Genomic DNA, 18,424 nt, shown 5'->3' on the forward strand with positions numbered 1-18,424 from the left:
CCAGGGTATACTGCATATAATTCTCTCATGCAAATTTTCTTGAACCTTGACAGACAGGGAACATATCGACTGATCCAGTGGTCTAGCTATCTACATTAGCATGTAGTATTAGCAAACAAAATCAGCAAAATCATGGCCTGTAGAAATAAAATGGCAGTAGTAGTATTTTTACAATCATTAAAAAGCAGAACAGTAGGGCTTTATTATGTTACATTCAGTAGGAAGTTAGCTAGCGTTAGCTAACTAACATTACATTAGGAACAACCCACAGCCAACATTTTTCTGGATTTATTTTAGGTTTTGGAAAGAGAATAAATCGTACTTCTCCTTTCAACCTCTCTGGGTAGAAACTGTCACTATTACAAGTGACCCAGGAACAGCGTTTGACCAGATCTTAGAAAAATACAGCCAAAAAAAGCTAGAAAACAACTCTTTTTGCATTAGAGTAAATGGAGCACAGCCATGAAAGTATCGGAGCTCAGTTAGAGAGAGTCCTATACTGCTCTGTGATTGGCCAGCTGTGTATTTGGGGCGTGGCTTAGCGAAGGGTCAGTTGGTGGAGAGATTAAGTAGGCTTACTGGTGAGGAGCTGGTGGGGAGCTGGTGCAGAGCGGAGCAGGTCAGTCAAGGGCGTCACTTTGCGTTGAAAAGTGGTAGGGACAGAAGGGCTCAGATTAGGGGCGTGATGATACATTTGGGTCATGAGAAGTGACGGTGCATGAGAACAAGACAAGAAGATTTTTAGCACTATTTAAATAAAAGGGAACACATCGACTGATCCAGTGGTCTAGCTATCTACATTAGCATGTAGTATCAGCAAACAAAATCATGGCCTGTAGAAATAAAATGGCAAATAATGAAACAATGGAAAGTAAAATATAGATATATCTAAATGACATTAAATCATATTCATTTCCATCATTATTTTTTGTTTAGCAAACTTATTTTGGTCCATCCATATTCCAGGATCATGTACACCTTTCAGAGCGGGCACAATAATAATTTCTTTTCTAATTCTTTACTTTTAAAATTGCAAATAATATTAAGCTTTTTATTTCAGGTTCCTTGAAAGCCCGCTCTATTAGTTTCAATACACACTGATTACAAAAGCAGACAAGGGAAAGGGACAGATATTCTGTCCTAAATAAATACCTTGATAACCAGAAAACACACAGAAAGCCCCGTTCAACAAAATATTATAACTGGAATTATTTGTATTTGGTTTCTGACAGCTCTGACCTGTAATCACTGTTTTTACCACAGGTCACAGGGAAATTCTGGCAAGGTCATCACAGGGATCAGCCTGATGATTTGACTGTGGCTGCTGTGGGAGACACCAGTTGCTCAACTGCTGAGAGGTGAGTGTGATCCAAATGAATGATAATGTTGTTTGTCTGTTGCTTGTGTGAAAAGGCAACTGTTTGCTTTTATACTACTGTGAAACCAGTTGTATGAAATCATTATGCAGTGCTATTCCTCAAGACCAGTAAATTATATCTGATGTGTTAAATTGGTGAACGGCACACACATGGTTAAATACAGGATGGTATCATCAGCAAAACAAACATAAATACACATTAAATAAAATGGGCATTAAAATGCTGTTGGAAAATTTATATTCAGACATAGACAGACAGACAGATGGTACAGATAAAAATGGATCAAGGATGAGCCTTGGTATTATTCTTTAGCATACTAAGCCTCTGTACTTCCAGGCCATGCAAAATAATTTAAACCAAGATATAAAAATTTCTTTAGTCAGATAGTCTGGTCAGCATTTGAATGTATTTTTATTAGCCATGAATAGAGGCACACAGTGATGCACTATCAAGAATTTTCACAGAGTCATTCATCAGACAGCGTGCAGCTGCAGCTACATCTAAACGCTGATCACTACAAGAAAACGTTCACTCATAGAAACTCATATTTTTTCAGCTGGATTAATCATTAATTCCAGGGTGATGTGAAAAGTAAATAATAGCTGGTAAACAGATAGTTGCCATCACAACATACGCTGTTCCACCTTCCTCTAATGAATTATAACTATCAAATCAGGTGTGGGAACAATGGACACAACTAGGGTATAAATAATTCTCTTATCATGAACCTCATTTTCATAGATACATATTAACTTCTAGATGTAGCAGTCAATATACAGTGCAATTTACTGATCCAGTGGTCTAACTTCCTACAATAAGCAGACAAACTGATGGCCTGCAGAAATAAAAGGGCAAAGAATCAGAATCAGAAATACATTATTGATTCCCAGGGAGGATTTTGTTTCGTTACAGTTGCCCATGTTGGTAAACAAGGCATTAAAGAAATAGAAATAAGAATAATCAATACTAAGTGACAGAAAAAATAGCTTCAGAAACATCAGTTACAATTCATATCCGACTAGTATTGAGAATAATAATTTCAAGTTGGTCTTCTTCTTCTCAGTTTTCCAAAAGCTTTCATGTTTGCAGACTGAAAGAGAACACATTTTGTTTTTTCATCTGTTCATTGCCAACTGATCTGTAGCTATGCAGGGAGCCAAACGCTTTAGATTCCCCTTGTGCTTTTTCTAAACGTAATTTGTGTCGTTCACATCTACAGTCTTTTTTTGCAATCTCCAAATTGTTACCTCAATAATACTTATGTTGATAATAATGTAAACTTTTAAAGCTGACGCTTCAGGTTTCTTGAGGGCCACCCAAATTAGTACTACACACCACACTACACTGTCTCTCTCTCCCTGTTAGGCTATGTCTCTGCTGACTTTCTCCATCAGCAGTACGTTTCATAAAGTCACCGTGTTTAATAAACTCACCCGTTATTCAGTTTTCAAGTGTGCCGCATGTGGATCGAAACTGAAACTTAACGTTAGTGAGTGACATCTGCAGTGGTGTGTTCACTGTCGCTCCGCAATGTAGGCTAACATTTCCTGCGTGTCCGTTGACATAATACCAGATGACCTCTCCCTCACTGTTTCTATGCAAAATGCTAAAGTTGGTTGCCAAATATACTTTAGTGTATAGTGCAACTATACCTGTCTTGCCCACCCAAGTAAAGTATATGATGAAAACACTTAAGTTAGTGCAAGCTGTAGGCCTATAGGCTATTTTGTAAATATTACACCTTATAAACCCCTTTTCTTGGTATTAAACACTACCAAGAAACAAAACACCAGGAGACTGTTGGTGCAGGCCAACCAAGAGCTGGCATTGATTTACACAGAGCCATGGAGGTGTCATTTGACTCCATTTGTTTGCTATTAGTAAGTAATTACATCATCTTTTTCTGTGAGTGTTTTGTCAGCTGTTGGGGGGTGCTCAGCTTTTCTTAGATAAAATTAGGTGGGGGGGCGCCAAGGAAAAAAGGTTGGGAACCACTGGTTTAAATCCACTGATAACAGGTCACAGGGAAATCCTGGCAAGGTCAACACAGGGATCACAAGATGCAGCCTGATAATTTGACTGTGGCTGCTGTGGGATGGATTACTGTTGATCACAGGAACTCGGTGCTAGAGAAAGTTCATTCTTAGAGGAGCTGCACCTGATCTGTCTGCAGGAAGAGGTAGTTGACACTGGATCCATTTCAGTGGTAGAGAAGGTTACACTTTAAAGGCAATTCTTTAGCAATAAAAGTAAAGAATATTGAAGAAGTTAAAATTTACACTGGTCTATGCTGGTTGAAAGATTATATTTGCTTGCTTGTACCACTCCCATGTAGAGTATTTGGCAAAGGTGACATCTGGAACGACAAGGGAGATAAATGTGTCATGAGGTGAGGACATATAAATATAGTACAGGCTCAGCTACTATACATAAAAAAAAATTCTCGCTGTAGAGAAAATCATTAAACAAAGATCCTGCCAGAAGTCATCAGGTACAAGAAGCAAGATTTTTACTGCCAGATTTCAGAAAATTAATATCGTTCATTTGCAGGATGCTGAAAAACCTGCCAAAAAATACCAGAATAGATGTCTGTCTCTGCACCAAGTTTATCTTCTTCTTCTTCTATCTTGATTTAAAGCAGGAAGTTTGCAGTGAGCTAGAAATTGCTTTTGTTGAGGGCAGTACCAGTGGTGTTAGAGGACTGATAGGGAACAAAGGGGACCCCATAAGAATGCCTATGTTCAGGGTCCTGAATTTTGTTTAGAAGTACATAAAGACTGAAAATTGGTGGCAATTCTTCAGTCACCCGTACAGGTCAGTAGAAGTCCCAGTTGCCTAATTCTCCTTTAATTGAACTGAATTTCAAGCAAGCCTCTGAAAACATCTTGATAAAGTATACTCTCCCCAAAGGCAGCTTATTCTGTTACAGTCCACTAAATAATGAAATGCCCCCTTTCATCTCAAATCCATGATTTTAGATAATACCAGCAGACATTTACACTGAAATATGATGCTGTATCTCATGCTGCTATAAAAATCAGTAATAATAATAAAGCAGCCATTAATACAGGCTGCTCTTGTCCCCAAAAGGAGCACACTTACACAGCTGAGTCTACAGTATTGACTCCTTGAGACAGCGCTATAAATAGCACCGAGCGCATGTTTCCTGGGGCTCATAGCGCCCTAATGAGGGTCTGCTCACCTTCAAAGGCCAACATAATCTAAATTTACCACAGTGCCATCTTGCGACAATGTTGAATTATCTCTTTGATGGGCAGAGCAGAACACATTAATGGATTGAGGTTGGTGTTGAAATACCCTTTACACTGATGCAGTTCTTTGTTGCCCACTTCTTTGTGACAAAGTGACACAGCGGTTCAGCTATGATGATTCATGCAGCCTCCTGGATGAAACAGTGAAGATCAAAAGGTGGATAACAAGAGAAGGAACTGACAGATGGACATCTGCAGAAAGCTGATTAATGCTTCTGGTACATCTCTTCTGGTACTTTCCAGAAAGGCAAGGTAAGATTGTGGGAGGAATTAAAGGCCCTGTAAACTCTATATTTCTCTATATGAGCACACAATATTCTGCAGTTTTGGTGATTTAACATGAGAGATTTTCTGTATTTTCTCTTTATTCTGTGCTCTACTCGCTGGTTTCAAGTGGGCCTATATGTCACGTTTTTCGGTGCACCGATCAGGATTTGACAACATTTCAATCAATTTGGGGTTGTTTGCTCATGTTGCCATTTCTGCCAATCAAATCAAAATAATAAATAACAACTAAAAATGTTTCTCCAAACGTGAACATTTATTAATGAATATTTCATGTTACAGAGAAACACATTTTTAATTTGTACGATTTACATGTGCTTTGGAATTAATTTTTCTTCTAGACTACATCTAAAACGTATTCCCAAATGCTGAACTTTACTCTTGTTTAAAGGGCCAGTTCACCTATTCAACAAAACTTCGGAAAACAGATGTTGGTAATTTTTACCCACCCCATCTTTTTGTTGCTGCCCCATTGGCTGGTATTTGTGTATGTATGTGATTGGTTGTGTTTTGCATTTTTAAATTTTGTTCTTTGTAATGTGTTTTAACATTTCGCTGCAAGCTGAAAAGCTAATAAAGTTGTTCTTTATATTACAAGTGCTGCTGGAGTTTTTACTTCTTCTGATTTTAGTTTTAGTCACTTAAGTGAATTTTTTCAATTCTGATAGGTGAGAGTAAAGTAAGTGAGAAAATGTTGTTGACGTTGTTGCCGCTGCTGTTGTTGTTTTGGTGGACTTACCCTTAAAGCATAACAACCAAGTCTAGAATAAGGAATGCAGATCAGTCTCAGGGTTAAGACTAAATACACAATCTGAAATATCCCGTCAGTGTGAGACTCATACTTACAAAGAGGGATATTTAGCTCTCTGCATCTAGGGTCTAACAAAACATAACAAAAAAGCGCAGTTGTGCCCATAAGGAGGAGGTGTAATACACCATAAACCTTTTTTATGGTTTAGATACAAAAGGGAGGAACCACTTTCCAGTCCTCAAAAAAACAACTCTGGACTGCATCAAAGAAGGAAAACCTTTAAATGACCTTTTAGGTTTTTGCATTGGGTGTGCTGATTTCTCCAGAGAAAATCTAAATTGGTGAGAAAAAGGCTTTAGCCCAATTATAAAGGGAACTCATGTGGCAGAGATAAATGCTGCAATGTGTTTCAGTCAACAGTTGAAGGCATCTTTCATCTGGCGTAAAACAAGGCCTCTCTTTAAAGAAACACTGTAATTATAAAAGCATAGATTGGTATCTCAGGGAAATGGTGCAGCAGTTGAAAAAGCCATTACAGGTCGGAGTCTGTAATGGCTAAAGAGGGACGATCTGAGCAAATGAATGGCACCGTTTATGTGTTATGTAACCACTGAAAGAGGTGAGGGAGGCTAAGAGGGTGAGAAACCAAATACAGAAGCATGGCAGGGAGGAAGGTGGGGGTTTGGAGTTAGACTAAACAGAATATGAGTGTTGGATGAACCAGTAAAATCTCTACAACAAAGTTGATGGCAGGAGATGATGACATTTGGAGATGTTTATCATGTCCCACAGCTTCACATAATTTGAGGTTTTGTAGATGAAAACTCATACAAGCCAGACTGGTGGCCGCCTGCGTGTGTGTGTGTCAAGGAAGGCAGCGAGGGATGTGACCTTGGCAAGATATCATTGTAATGTAAACAGTAGGGCTGCTTGCTCTGTCGGCTTTTTTCTTCTGACCTGTTTCAAAGGGCAAGAAAATGAACAGTGCATTTCTTCTTTCATTATTTTTATATAATGATTCTCAAAATCACTGTGTTTTGAAGGTTTATTGTGGATGTTTTCCATCTCTTCGGCAAAATCAGTCTTCAGAAAATCTCCTTAAAACTCTTTTATGAAGGCTTTTCTCAAGCAGTCACTGCATTCAATTGTTGAAATAATAATAATAATAATAATAATACTTATTTGTAGAGCACTTTTCAAAAACAAGTTACAAAGTGCTTTAACAAGTGTAAAGACAATAATACCCAAAAGTCCCCCTCCACTCAAAAAGTAGCTTTGCCTGTTGTTCACTTAGATGTTTGACCCTCATTTTACCGGACTGACGCCTGTGTAGAGTCTGACCCTAGAAGGCTGTTATTATAGGCACCTGTCTCAATTTAAGTTTATACCTTCAAGACAGATTTTGCGACATCAGAACTGGTCTGGAAGCCAATCACACTCCGGTATGCAACGTACACAAGTGTAATATGAAATCTCCAGTGTAAATACACTGAGAATGTAATTTAAAGAATGGTTAACAAGGATTTTATTGTAAGATGCAAACAGTGGGCGTCATCCTTTCACACTTGTTTAGTTTTAGAAATGTTGTGTTATTATAACCGAACACTAAAGAAGGCATTTTTAGGCTGTTAAAATGTTACAATTGACTTTCATTAACTGAAAACACACTGTGAAAGAGCCAAAGTTCAAGTTCACGGCGAGTTAAATGTAGACAGAGCAGTGGATATGTTTCGCCTCTTTCCTGATTGGCAGGTTGCCAAGGTAGCCACACTCTAAAAGTATACCCTGCTTCATTGTCTATTTTACTCTAAATGGGACCAAAATTTACAAAATGAACATTATGCTATAGTGAAGAAGACTTGAAATTAGAGACTGAGACCATAAGCTCATTACATTTACATTTATTTTAACATTTACATTTACTCATTTGGCACTATGACTCATTTATGTATGACGCACATTTGAAGAACAACATACAAGCATCAACAAAGCACCAATACAGCAAGAGATCTACAAGCGACAATAGATACTAGTAAGAGCAGCAATAAATACTAGTAAGAGCTAATAGCAGGTATGGCATCAATAGGGTAAATTCCTATCATTGCAATCAATACAAGAATATTGTAAGGGGATAGAAGAAGAAGACCACAAGAAGTACATGTTAGAGGTTAGGGGTTAAAAGTGTTATCAGCAGTGTTGGGAAATTACTCCTTAAAAAAGTAGGCTAATAATATTACTTTACTTATTAATGGGTGATGACTTGTTAACTAGTAGCATATTCATAACAGAAGCAAGAAGTATGTTTTTCACAAAACATTACATGAAGTAAATCCCGACATTTGAACTACTGTTTTTCTGCACGTGTATTTGTAAGGGTAGTATTCAGTATTTTGACGAAACGTACAACATTTCTTAATGCCACTTTCTCCCAACAATTCCAAGCATCACTTGCAGTAGTGGCCGGAGTTTCTTTCTGAGTTTCGCATTGCTGTGCTGCTTTGAAGCAGATGCTTTGATAAATTACAACACACGACAATGTTCTTTGCATCTTAGACTGTGACACAATAATAGCAATACTTATACGCCTCTCTCTCTTGTCTCCATTCCACAGTTGCGCATTCACGTCAAAGATGGTGCGTCTAGTAACGCAGTAACCCGGCGTTACTTGGTTTATTACTGTTATTTGAAATAGTAATCCATTACACTAGTAGTTACTGGGAAAAATAATATTATAACTGTCCAACACTGGTTATAAGAGAAAGTGTTCTCGGAAGAGATGAGTTTTCAAGGACTTCTTGAAGTTGGAGAGGGACACCCCTGCTCATTAGGTAATAAATCAAATGAGAAGTAGGCCCATTTTGTCATTTACTCCAATGTAATCGGACTTCTTTTTGGAACCAGTGGAGTCGCCCCCTGCTGGCCGTTAGAACGAATGCAGGTTTGAGGCATTTCCGTATTGGCTTCACTTTTCAGACCTCGAAGGTTGACGCTTGGTTAAATTTTATATGTAAATCAATTTAGTTCAATTCTACATGTAAAATAAATCTGGAAGATTCACTGTAACTGTATAGTGTAGGGTCACACGATAATAATGTATTGTTTCTATGAATTCCAAAGTGGCAAGGGGGTTGGGTTGGATCGCATATTTCTTTTCATCAGTTTTCCTGTATTTTTTTTGTATGTTTTTAACCTGCATTTATATGGCAGTCGATTGTATTGAAATATATTTGGTTGGTCACACAAAATAACATTTCTGTGGAAAAAAACATATTAGACAAAATGTTATTTATGTCTTATTAAAGAACTCTTTTACTTTGTTTTGAATTGATATGTTGATAATTTATTTAGTTATTTTTATTTATTATTGCACATCAACATAAGATGTTCTCCTTCAGCTCTCACTTGTTTATTTGTGTTTTCTCCCCTCTGTACAAAAATAAAATCCCACATCCTCTTGCTCTCCATCTGCCAAAGTAAAGTTAATAGTCCCATTATAGCTAATGGATTGTTCTCAGAGTTTATTCAGTGCATCCTCTTGCCTCTCCATTGTCCATGGCCTCTGGGAAGCTGCTAATGTGGCGTCAGTAATGGCTAAACTGTTATGTCTGATGACAAAACAGTAGCCCATCAACAAAAGCAAACACAAGAAATAACATGTGAGTAATGCACAAATAGGTATATTAGGTAGGTATTGTGATATTGTTTCACATTATAAAATAAGTTTAAAAATATAAATTGCCAAATATTCACTTGAATGACGTAACACAATGTGTATTTTTTGGTTTGGTTTCCTGAAAAAAACATAGAGCACCAGTTAAGAAGATGATTTACCAAGATGATATTCCTGCAAGGCGATCACAATACGTCATGTTGTCATACGATATGAGAAATTAATCAACAGCCACCTACAACCACACCCTGAGAATCTTATTTGCAACCTGTTGCTTGAATTAACATGAAAAGGGAAGTTAAGTTAAGGGACAGTGGAGCATCAGGAGGGGACAATCAGGATAAGTGCACACAAACTTGATTTGGACTCCTGGGTGTTTTCTAATCAGCGTGGATCCAATTATGTCCTACATTCACATGAATGCACACCTCGCTCTGTCTTTGTTCTCTGTGAAAATGCTCACAAACACACACACATGCACACAAAGCACACCCATACACTCCTTTGCTGAGTAAAAAGGGAAGGAAATGTTTGCTTACACACAATCAGCTGATGGCCGCCACAGTGTTTCCTGCTGTAATGACCTTCTGTCCACAGTGTAATCCCACTGTGTGCTGTAATGATGTCTCTAATATATGAATGAACCATTCATGGTGTTTTTTGTGAACATTAGAGAGGCATGATGGGTGATTAGGTCTTTTCTCTTTCCTGCAAATTATTTTCCAGCTGAGTGAGATCCCAGCCAAGGACAAGATTTACCCAAATACCAAGCTGTTAATCTGTCTACAGTAATACAAGGCTGGTGTCCCTGCAAAACAGGCTCCCTCAGCTCATTCATGGCGCTAGATGGTCACTGTCTGCCACCTGCTGGAAAGAGCTTCAAACACTGACTATTGAAAGGATGTTTGAATTTGGTTACTTTTGTTACTGTGTGTTTTATTTGTTTGTTTTATTTTGCTTTGTTTTTATAAATAGGACATCTTATTTATTGCCCTCATAATTTACTGTAAAGTGGATACAATACACCGGGTGTTTTAAGAGAGGCTATGCACTGTACTGTGTGCTGCATTTTTAAACACAACAAGTATTACAAACCGCAAAATTAAGGACAGAACTGAATGGCTATGTGATTTTTTTGTTATTATAAAAACAAATAAATGCTCTACAATATTTACAAAACATAAAGGAATAGATCAGCTCTGTCTCCCCTGTGTTTTGTTGTATGGGGTCCTGTCATGCAAGTTATATTATAGTGACTTTGTTTTTAACACCATGGACCGAGGGTATTATTGATGTTGTTATTAATATTATTGTTAGCAGTATCTAGTTGTATTGTTTTACACCGCTTTTAAGTTCTTACTATTTATATATATTATTGTAAAGTATGGCAGAAAAACTGAAAATCAAGTCAAAGTTAAGGAATAGTAGAGTATGCAAATGAACGAAATGCTGTTTCTACTAATAATAATTCTACTTATACTAATAATGTATATCTGTATATTTTATATATATATTGTGATTTATAATAATATAGCCTAATTACAGTTGCAAGTGGGTCCAAGCAGATTGTAACATTTTTAAAGAAGACCAGATGCTGATTACCATCAGATGACTTGAGAGATTAAAATAAAGAATTTTGACTCAAAGCCAAACCATTTTCGAGAGAAAACGTAAGCTTGAGTGTTACAGCGCCACCTTGAGGCCAATGAGTGTCACTTTATGTGCCTCAGTGGTGAGTTTATGTTTTTTCTGCCGGCACAGTTTTCGCGGAGAAAAAGAAGAATGACAACAAAAACATCAGGGCTCCCATTAATAAATAAAGAACGTAAATGAATGATAAATGCTCTAGTTTTTTAGTTACCATAAACAGTGCCCAGCTTGTGACACCCTCGCGTATTCCCCACCCGCCCGGCGCAGCCCGTATCTATAATTGAACGTACACCCCCACAAGGGACGGAACCAAGAGTCAAATTCAACCAATCAGTGTTGTCCGAGAGTGAAGGTGTCGCAGCCGATTGGCAGAAATATCAGCTACTATTTGGTAACACTTCCGCTTCACCAGCTTTCAGACGCTTTTCATAAACTTTGGTGCTGTTGAGATTATTTTCTGGTAAAAGATTTGTTTTCAGTGTTTTGAGCAGTCTCGACTGCTGTAGTGAAGTGAGATGCAGACTATAAGGTGAGTAACTTGCTCCGTACATTCATGATAAATAATCCAGTTGTCTAAATAAATTATGTAGTTTTAGTTACAGGCTATTCAAGTGGTAATTTGACGCTAAACGTGCCTAATTTTAAACTGTAACAAGTGAATTGCTCCATAATAGTTAATAAAAGTCTAAATCTTTGCCTTAGTTTAGATTAAACTATGATGTGTGGTTGCAGTAGGTGTGTTTTCTTTGTCATTGTTCATTTCATGCCAATGTTGAGTCGGTTAAGTTAAGTCACGCTGATTTCCCAATATCTCAGAAATTTGTTCCGGACTCCTTGGTCCTCTGTCGAAAGGCTGGATGACAAAACTGTGGTCATTACTGGGGCCAACACTGGCATTGGCAAAGAGACAGCCATTGACCTGGCAAAGAGAGGTTGGTCTGAAATGTATAACTGCTGAAGTTGCACCTCATGTTTAAGGTTGAAGGTAGTTGGGGTTTTTTTTTTTTTTGGTGACTTCATGTATGACGTTATTTTCTGTACTTCTGCCAGAGAGTAATTATTCTCAATGGCTCACAAGAAATAATAAAATAGTTTACAACAACACCTTTTCATCTATTGTGATATACCCAAATGCACATACTAAGCTCCACAGAAGGTGAACTAGAAAATATGAAACCTGTGACTGCAACTAAAACACATTTTCTTTAGACTTTGGGGGGGGGGGGATTAAAAATGCCTTAATCAAAACAAACCAAACAAATAAATAAAGTGAAATGCAATACACAATTCTATATGAATTTCCTTTTTAGGTATGCATTTACTGTCATAATTAAAAGAAAAGACAAACAACAAATGATGAAAACGAGTAACTACATTACTAATTTGAGCCTCTTTGATTCCTTTTTTAAGCTGAACCTTTTAAATAAACTTAAGTCAATTATAGAGCTGTTTAATGTGAATATATGACATAAATATTTTATTTTATATTCCTTTTCCATCTTTCTTTCTAAGACAAGTATTGGCCCCATTTCCTTATGTCCAGGTTGAAACTTTATGTCTGAATTTCCCTTTATTAAATAACTGTACACGTTTCGTCAAGAGAGGGTGCTCTTCGCCCAAATTACAAGCATGCTTGCATACCTACACAAAACTACACGCTATAAACTACATGTTTATACAGACGTTTGCTTATGCTTTTGTATTTCAATTCTGTTTTATTTTTCTATTTAGGAGCAAAGGTCATCATGGCGTGCCGAGACATGGAAAGAGGACAGGCCGCTGTGAAAGAAGTCATCGAAAGCTCAGGCAATGAAAATGTTGTTTACATGAAACTTGACTTGGCAGATAGCAAGTCAATAAGGGAATTCGCTGAAGCCATCAACAAAGGTGAAACCATTTGTTTCTTCTTTTTGAAAGCTGCACACATGAATGGACTTTAGAGTCGTACTGTTTTACTTCTTGATGTTCTTTTCTACAGGCGAGCCGAAACTCAACATCCTCATCAACAATGCTGGTGTAATGGTTTGTCCTTATGGGAAAACAGCAGATGGCTTCGAGATGCAGATCGGTGTCAATCACTTGGGTAAATAAAACTGTGTAGTCTCTTGTGTAATGAGGATAGGAGTTAAAGATTTGTGAGTCGGGAACATTTGTTTCATATTTGGCACCCAGATTATTAGTAATATGGTGTCTAATTTAAAAATCTTTTTTAAATTAACCTCTTAATACAGATTTTATAAGCAGAGCTGATTGTAAAGAGGGAAATTGCCAATATCATTGTAAATGCACAAACTATGAGTCACAAATATATTACAGACAAATAACTTTTATATTCATTCAAATTCTGGATTTCAAGTACAAAAATGTGTCAACAAATTGTAATATATATTTGTGACTCATAGTCTGTGCATTTACAATGACAGTGACAATGATTTACCTCCATATATTGTATCAGAGGATAGTTGCACTACATACAATTTTTTTTCTCGTGCTGAACTGACTTACTGTAGCTCCAAGGTTTGCGTTTAGTTTACGCACCCTTGTACCAGGCATGTCTCGAAGTGGAAGTTGTCAAGGCATTCAAAACCGTTAAATACCTCCATGTAATGTCCACTGGGTGCCAGACGTTTTCCTCCCTGCAGTAGGGTGACTCGTCTAGATGTGATTGAATGCAACAGTACCTTTTTTGTATCACTGTAACATTTTGGAAATGGTAGAAGCAAATAATATATCACTGATGTATTGATTCACAGAATTTCACACAGACTTCACCAAGATAACTTTAAAGTGGATTTTACTTTTCACGCTCACCTGTATACAGCCCTCTATTATACTCTTACTATTTAGCTGTAATATCCTTTTGCTGTTAATATTAATTGGTGTTGATTATTATTAAAACTTGTTGCGCTGATGTCTGATAAGGAGAATAGTTCTTAGGTAACATCGAGTTTTATCACCCTGCCATCAGAACATTCGTCCCTGCCAAGGTTAATAGTTTTAAAGACAATAATACCTTTCCTGTCTTTAAATTTGGTCGCTAAAAATCCAAGTGGCTTGTTGTGGATGTGATTACTGATCTTTTTGATCAACATACAGACAATATGGATACTTTTATTTATATATATATATATATATATATGTCTCTCACACTGCCAGTCCGAGTGCTGTTGTTTTTTATTATTCTGTAGGTAGGAAAACATTGCAATTATAAGAAAGACTTGATATAACTGAGGAATTCTTATTAGAAATGGCAGAGATCTAGTTGGACATAACCTTTGCAACAAAAAATCCTAAACTTTGGTCCATCATTATATTTTTTTTCCATGTTTCTTAATACAAGCAGTCCTGTGGGCTTGCACCTTAATGACAGTTTCTAGTGTTTTCACATCTCAATGACATAAGTGTACCTAATAAACTGAACCGAGTGTATATATCAACAACACACAGACAGCAAATGAAGCATAAGAGAACATTATATAACCTGCTACAAGTTTCAGTACATTTTGTCAAAAATATAATAATGACATGTTATCGTAATTGACTTTTTTTTTTTTAATTGCTGTATAATTGTGGCGGGAATATTGAAGGTACACAACAGCTATGTCTATTGTAGATTATAAATGTGATTAAAATCCTCTTTGTCAGACGTTTGACATGTTTAGAGCATCTGTTTGATGTAGTGTAGATCAGTGGTTCTCAAACTTTTTCATGTCAAGTACCCCTAAACTGACACGAATTGGACCATGAACCCCCATTTGAAAAGATTTTGTCCCAGGATCGCTAATCTGACCAAAATAATATGTTCTGTTACTTATGGATGGAAATATAGTGAAAATAAAGAATTCCCGTTTTTGCTGGGGACCCCCTGGAACCCCCTCAAGGACCCCAGGGGACCCCACTTTTGGAACCACTAGTGTAGATTCTGGAGATAAAAGCCTTTTACCAGGTTTGGAATATTTTAAGTTATCAAGCTTCAAAAATCATTTTTCTTAAATATTACTCACGTGCGATATATTATCCTTATTCTGCTTTACTAAACTCTGAATTTGAATATGAGAAAAGGGCTGCAACTAAGAATTTAGTTCATTGTTAATTAATCTGTCGATTTATTTTTTTTGATTACTTGTTTGGTCCATAAAATGGTGAAAAATGTTGATCAGTGTTTCCAAAAGCCCAAGATGACATCTTTTATTGTCTTGTCAGCCCAAAGATATTAATTTTACTATCAGAAAGGAGTAAAGAAACCCGAAAATATTAATATTTTAGAAGCTGGAATCAGAGAGTTATGTGACCTTTTTTTTTTTTTTTTTACCCTAAATAATGAGTCAAACCGATTTAGTCTATTATCAAAATAGTTGCAGATTAATTTAATAGTTGACAACGAATCGTTGCAGGTCTATGTGAGAGTCATATTTCCTTGTTCTCCAGGTCACTTCCTGTTGACACATTTGTTGATTGACCTGATTAAGAGATCGGCACCAGCCAGGATTATCACGGTGTCTTCCATGGCTCATTCCTGGGGCTCCATCAATCTGGAGGACCTCAACAGCGAGAAGAGTTACAACAAGAACGGAGCCTACTCTCAGAGCAAGCTAGCCAATATCCTCTTCACCCATTCATTGGCTAAGAGACTGGAAGGTGTGCATTACACCCTTATGTTCGTCATTTTAAGCATTTTAAGAGCATCCTGTATTTGATTTAAACAGAGGATGGTCAAATAATGTGGGAGAGTACTTAGTTATTCATATGCACTTTCTTCATGTACGGTAGCAGTAATCAGGTATTGACTTATCTTACAGGCACGGGTGTGACAACATATTCCCTCCACCCTGGAGTCGTCCAGACAGATTTGTGGCGTCATCTGAGTGGCCCTCAACAGGTTCTCATGAAGATCGCCAGTCCATTCACCAAAAACTCTGTCCAGGGAGCTCAGACGACCATTTACTGCGCTGTGGAACCGTCACTGGAGAAAGAGAGCGGCGGATACTACAGGTGCACTTTGTTTTTACATGCAGCTTATACATTTTATATAAACCAGCCATTGTGGAGGACTAGAAGATAACATGTAATAGCTTAATATGGCTTGAAACAGTGGAAAATTTTTTACAGCCTCTTATCACAGTTTAGGAGTTGTAACCAGCTGGCTCGAGGTAGATTTTTCCTTCTCTGAATAATGTTTAGAAGCCTGAAATTTAAAAAAAAATGTTGCGTTAATCATCTTGCAACCCTTAACCCCTTGGCTGTATGCCGACCCTAGATTAGGAACCAGTGGCCTAATTTACAATATAGCAACCAAACCATTTTGAAGAGGGGTACTTGTAAAATATTTATTGAAGTGTGGGCAATTCTTATATAACCATGAATTGTCTCATTAGAGCCTGTCACAGGCTGTGAAATAAATGCTTCAAGCCTTTGTTAGCAACCTAGCATACCAAAAAAAAGCAGGCACTGTTAATGTTAACAAATGAAAGACTGACAATAGTTGGCTTGTATGTTTACAAGACAGTTATTATTTACTGAATAGATTAAGCTCAATTGGTCACATGAAATAATCACTTCTCAGTCAAACTGGCACAAATCTTCTGATGGCATATAGACAGGAACTAAACCTTAAACTCATTGTGCTCTGAATCATTCACGACCACACTGAATGTATGAAAGAGCTGATTCATCTCGTTTTAAGTTGCTCACCTTATATGTCTTTGCTTACAGCGATTGTGCTCCTGCCAACTGCTCAGCAGCCGGTAAAGATGATGATGTGGCGCAGAAGCTGTGGGAGTTGAGCTGTCAGCTGCTGTCGATAACGTGGGAATGAGGCAACCTGGATTTAAAATAAAGTCTGTTGTGTTTTTCTACTAACTGATTTTCTACTAATTGATGCACTATGTCTTGTTTCACTAATACCAATGCCAAAAAAATTATATTCTTATCCTAAAATGATATTGTGTGGATTTGCTTTACATACTAACATGCAGTATCTGCACAACATGGCATTATTTCTTACCTAGACTTTTTCTTACTTCAATCCATTTTTTATAACTTTGTAGTGGTCAGACTACAGGGTTGTCAACATCTCTCAATGCCTTTTCTATACATGTATATTCTGACATTAAACACAATGTTACGTCCTTTTGTTTTGTTTTTTTCTATCTATGTGATATAATAGTTTATGAGTTGTTACATAAATGCCTTTACCCATTTGGTTCTGTTATATTAACTTCCTGAAAAAGTCAATAAATCTTTCTGATTATGATTATTTTATTTTTATAGAACACTCTCACCCTCGTCTGACCTCTATCACCTTTTTAACAAAGGGTAATAAAGACAACCACAGTTTATAACTTTGATACCACTGTATCAATCTCTGTGTGACTGCAGTAGATTGATAACGGCAGTAAAACAAAGAGCCAGCCAGAGCAGTTATCTATCCCATAATTTCATTATGTTTCCATAATTTCTGTCCCCATTCTCATGAAAGTGAGGTGTTTGGAACGCATTGAGGGAATTTCTTCAAATTTGGCACAAACGTGCACTTGGACTCAAGGATGACCTGATTAGAATTTGGTGGTAGGGCTGAATGATATAAAAAAATCAAATTGTGATTATTTTGACTGATTATTGCGATAAGATTTGCAATATCGGAGAGAATGATCATTGTTGATTGATTAATTGTTCAGCTCTATTTGGTGATCAAAGGTCAAGTCACTGTGATCGCCCATTTTTGGAAGAATTCATACACTAATTCATTTCACAGAAATGTCTAATAGGAAAAAATTATGAAGTGAATATTTTATATCCAAAAGGTCAACTTCACTGGGACATCATAATGTTCTGTAAAAGCACTTGAAGCTCTCAATCAGTCTTTGCATAATGTGCCCAAAGATAACGTTGCACACATTGTTAGTTATAGTCATTATCGCTGCTTTGTTGAGTTTGTTTAAAGCGCATCTTTCAACATCTACTTTCATCTTAACGTATGTGATCAAAACATAAAGCTAATGGAACACACTCTTTTTTTTTTAACATACAACACGTTTGTGTAGTATAAAGCATTGGACTGATACCCTATTTCTTAAATTTGAAATGTGGTAAATTATTATTTTCAGATTAATAAAGTTGTGTGGATTAATTTAAAAAATGTTAACCATAAGAAGATCTTAAACTTGATTTCCTTGATCAATTGGTTGATTGTTATTTATGGCATAACTGTGATGAGCTTGAATGAAACAAGACCTAGAGCCACCCCATTGTTTAACAACCTATTCATGTACCCATTAAACTTAGTCTAATCATTTCCAAGGCGCCATAAATGTGTGCACTGAAGTCCTTCATCACCATGGCTACGTATACAATAAATCATTAATTTTTAATAAAGAAAAGAAGCTGGCTATAAGAATCAACAGCAGGTCCTGCAGTG

At 36.9% G+C, this 18,424-nt stretch overlaps 1 protein-coding gene and 1 long non-coding RNA gene across 2 annotated transcripts; both read left to right on the top strand.

The window, feature by feature from the left end:
- Window positions 1–598: 598 nt before the first annotated feature.
- LOC123975122 lies at window positions 599–5,530 on the top strand. Its single transcript, XR_006825991.1, has 4 exons — window positions 599–619; window positions 1,264–1,358; window positions 4,745–4,903; window positions 5,328–5,530. It is a non-coding gene; the product is annotated as an uncharacterized LOC123975122 (long non-coding RNA).
- Window positions 5,531–11,376: 5,846 nt separating this feature from the next.
- rdh12l (retinol dehydrogenase 12, like) lies at window positions 11,377–17,135 on the top strand. The gene is made up of 7 exons (XM_046075271.1): window positions 11,377–11,536; window positions 11,824–11,939; window positions 12,739–12,894; window positions 12,986–13,090; window positions 15,436–15,645; window positions 15,807–15,999; window positions 16,720–17,135. Exons 1-7 carry the CDS (start codon window positions 11,523–11,525, stop codon window positions 16,820–16,822), a joined length of 897 nt encoding a protein of 298 aa, XP_045931227.1. The 5' UTR covers window positions 11,377–11,522; the 3' UTR covers window positions 16,823–17,135.
- The last annotated feature ends 1,289 nt before the right edge of the window (window positions 17,136–18,424 follow it).

Source organism: Micropterus dolomieu, linkage group LG01 (genome assembly GCF_021292245.1).
Source record: "Micropterus dolomieu isolate WLL.071019.BEF.003 ecotype Adirondacks linkage group LG01, ASM2129224v1, whole genome shotgun sequence".
Classification (NCBI taxonomy): domain Eukaryota; kingdom Metazoa; phylum Chordata; class Actinopteri; order Centrarchiformes; family Centrarchidae; genus Micropterus; species Micropterus dolomieu.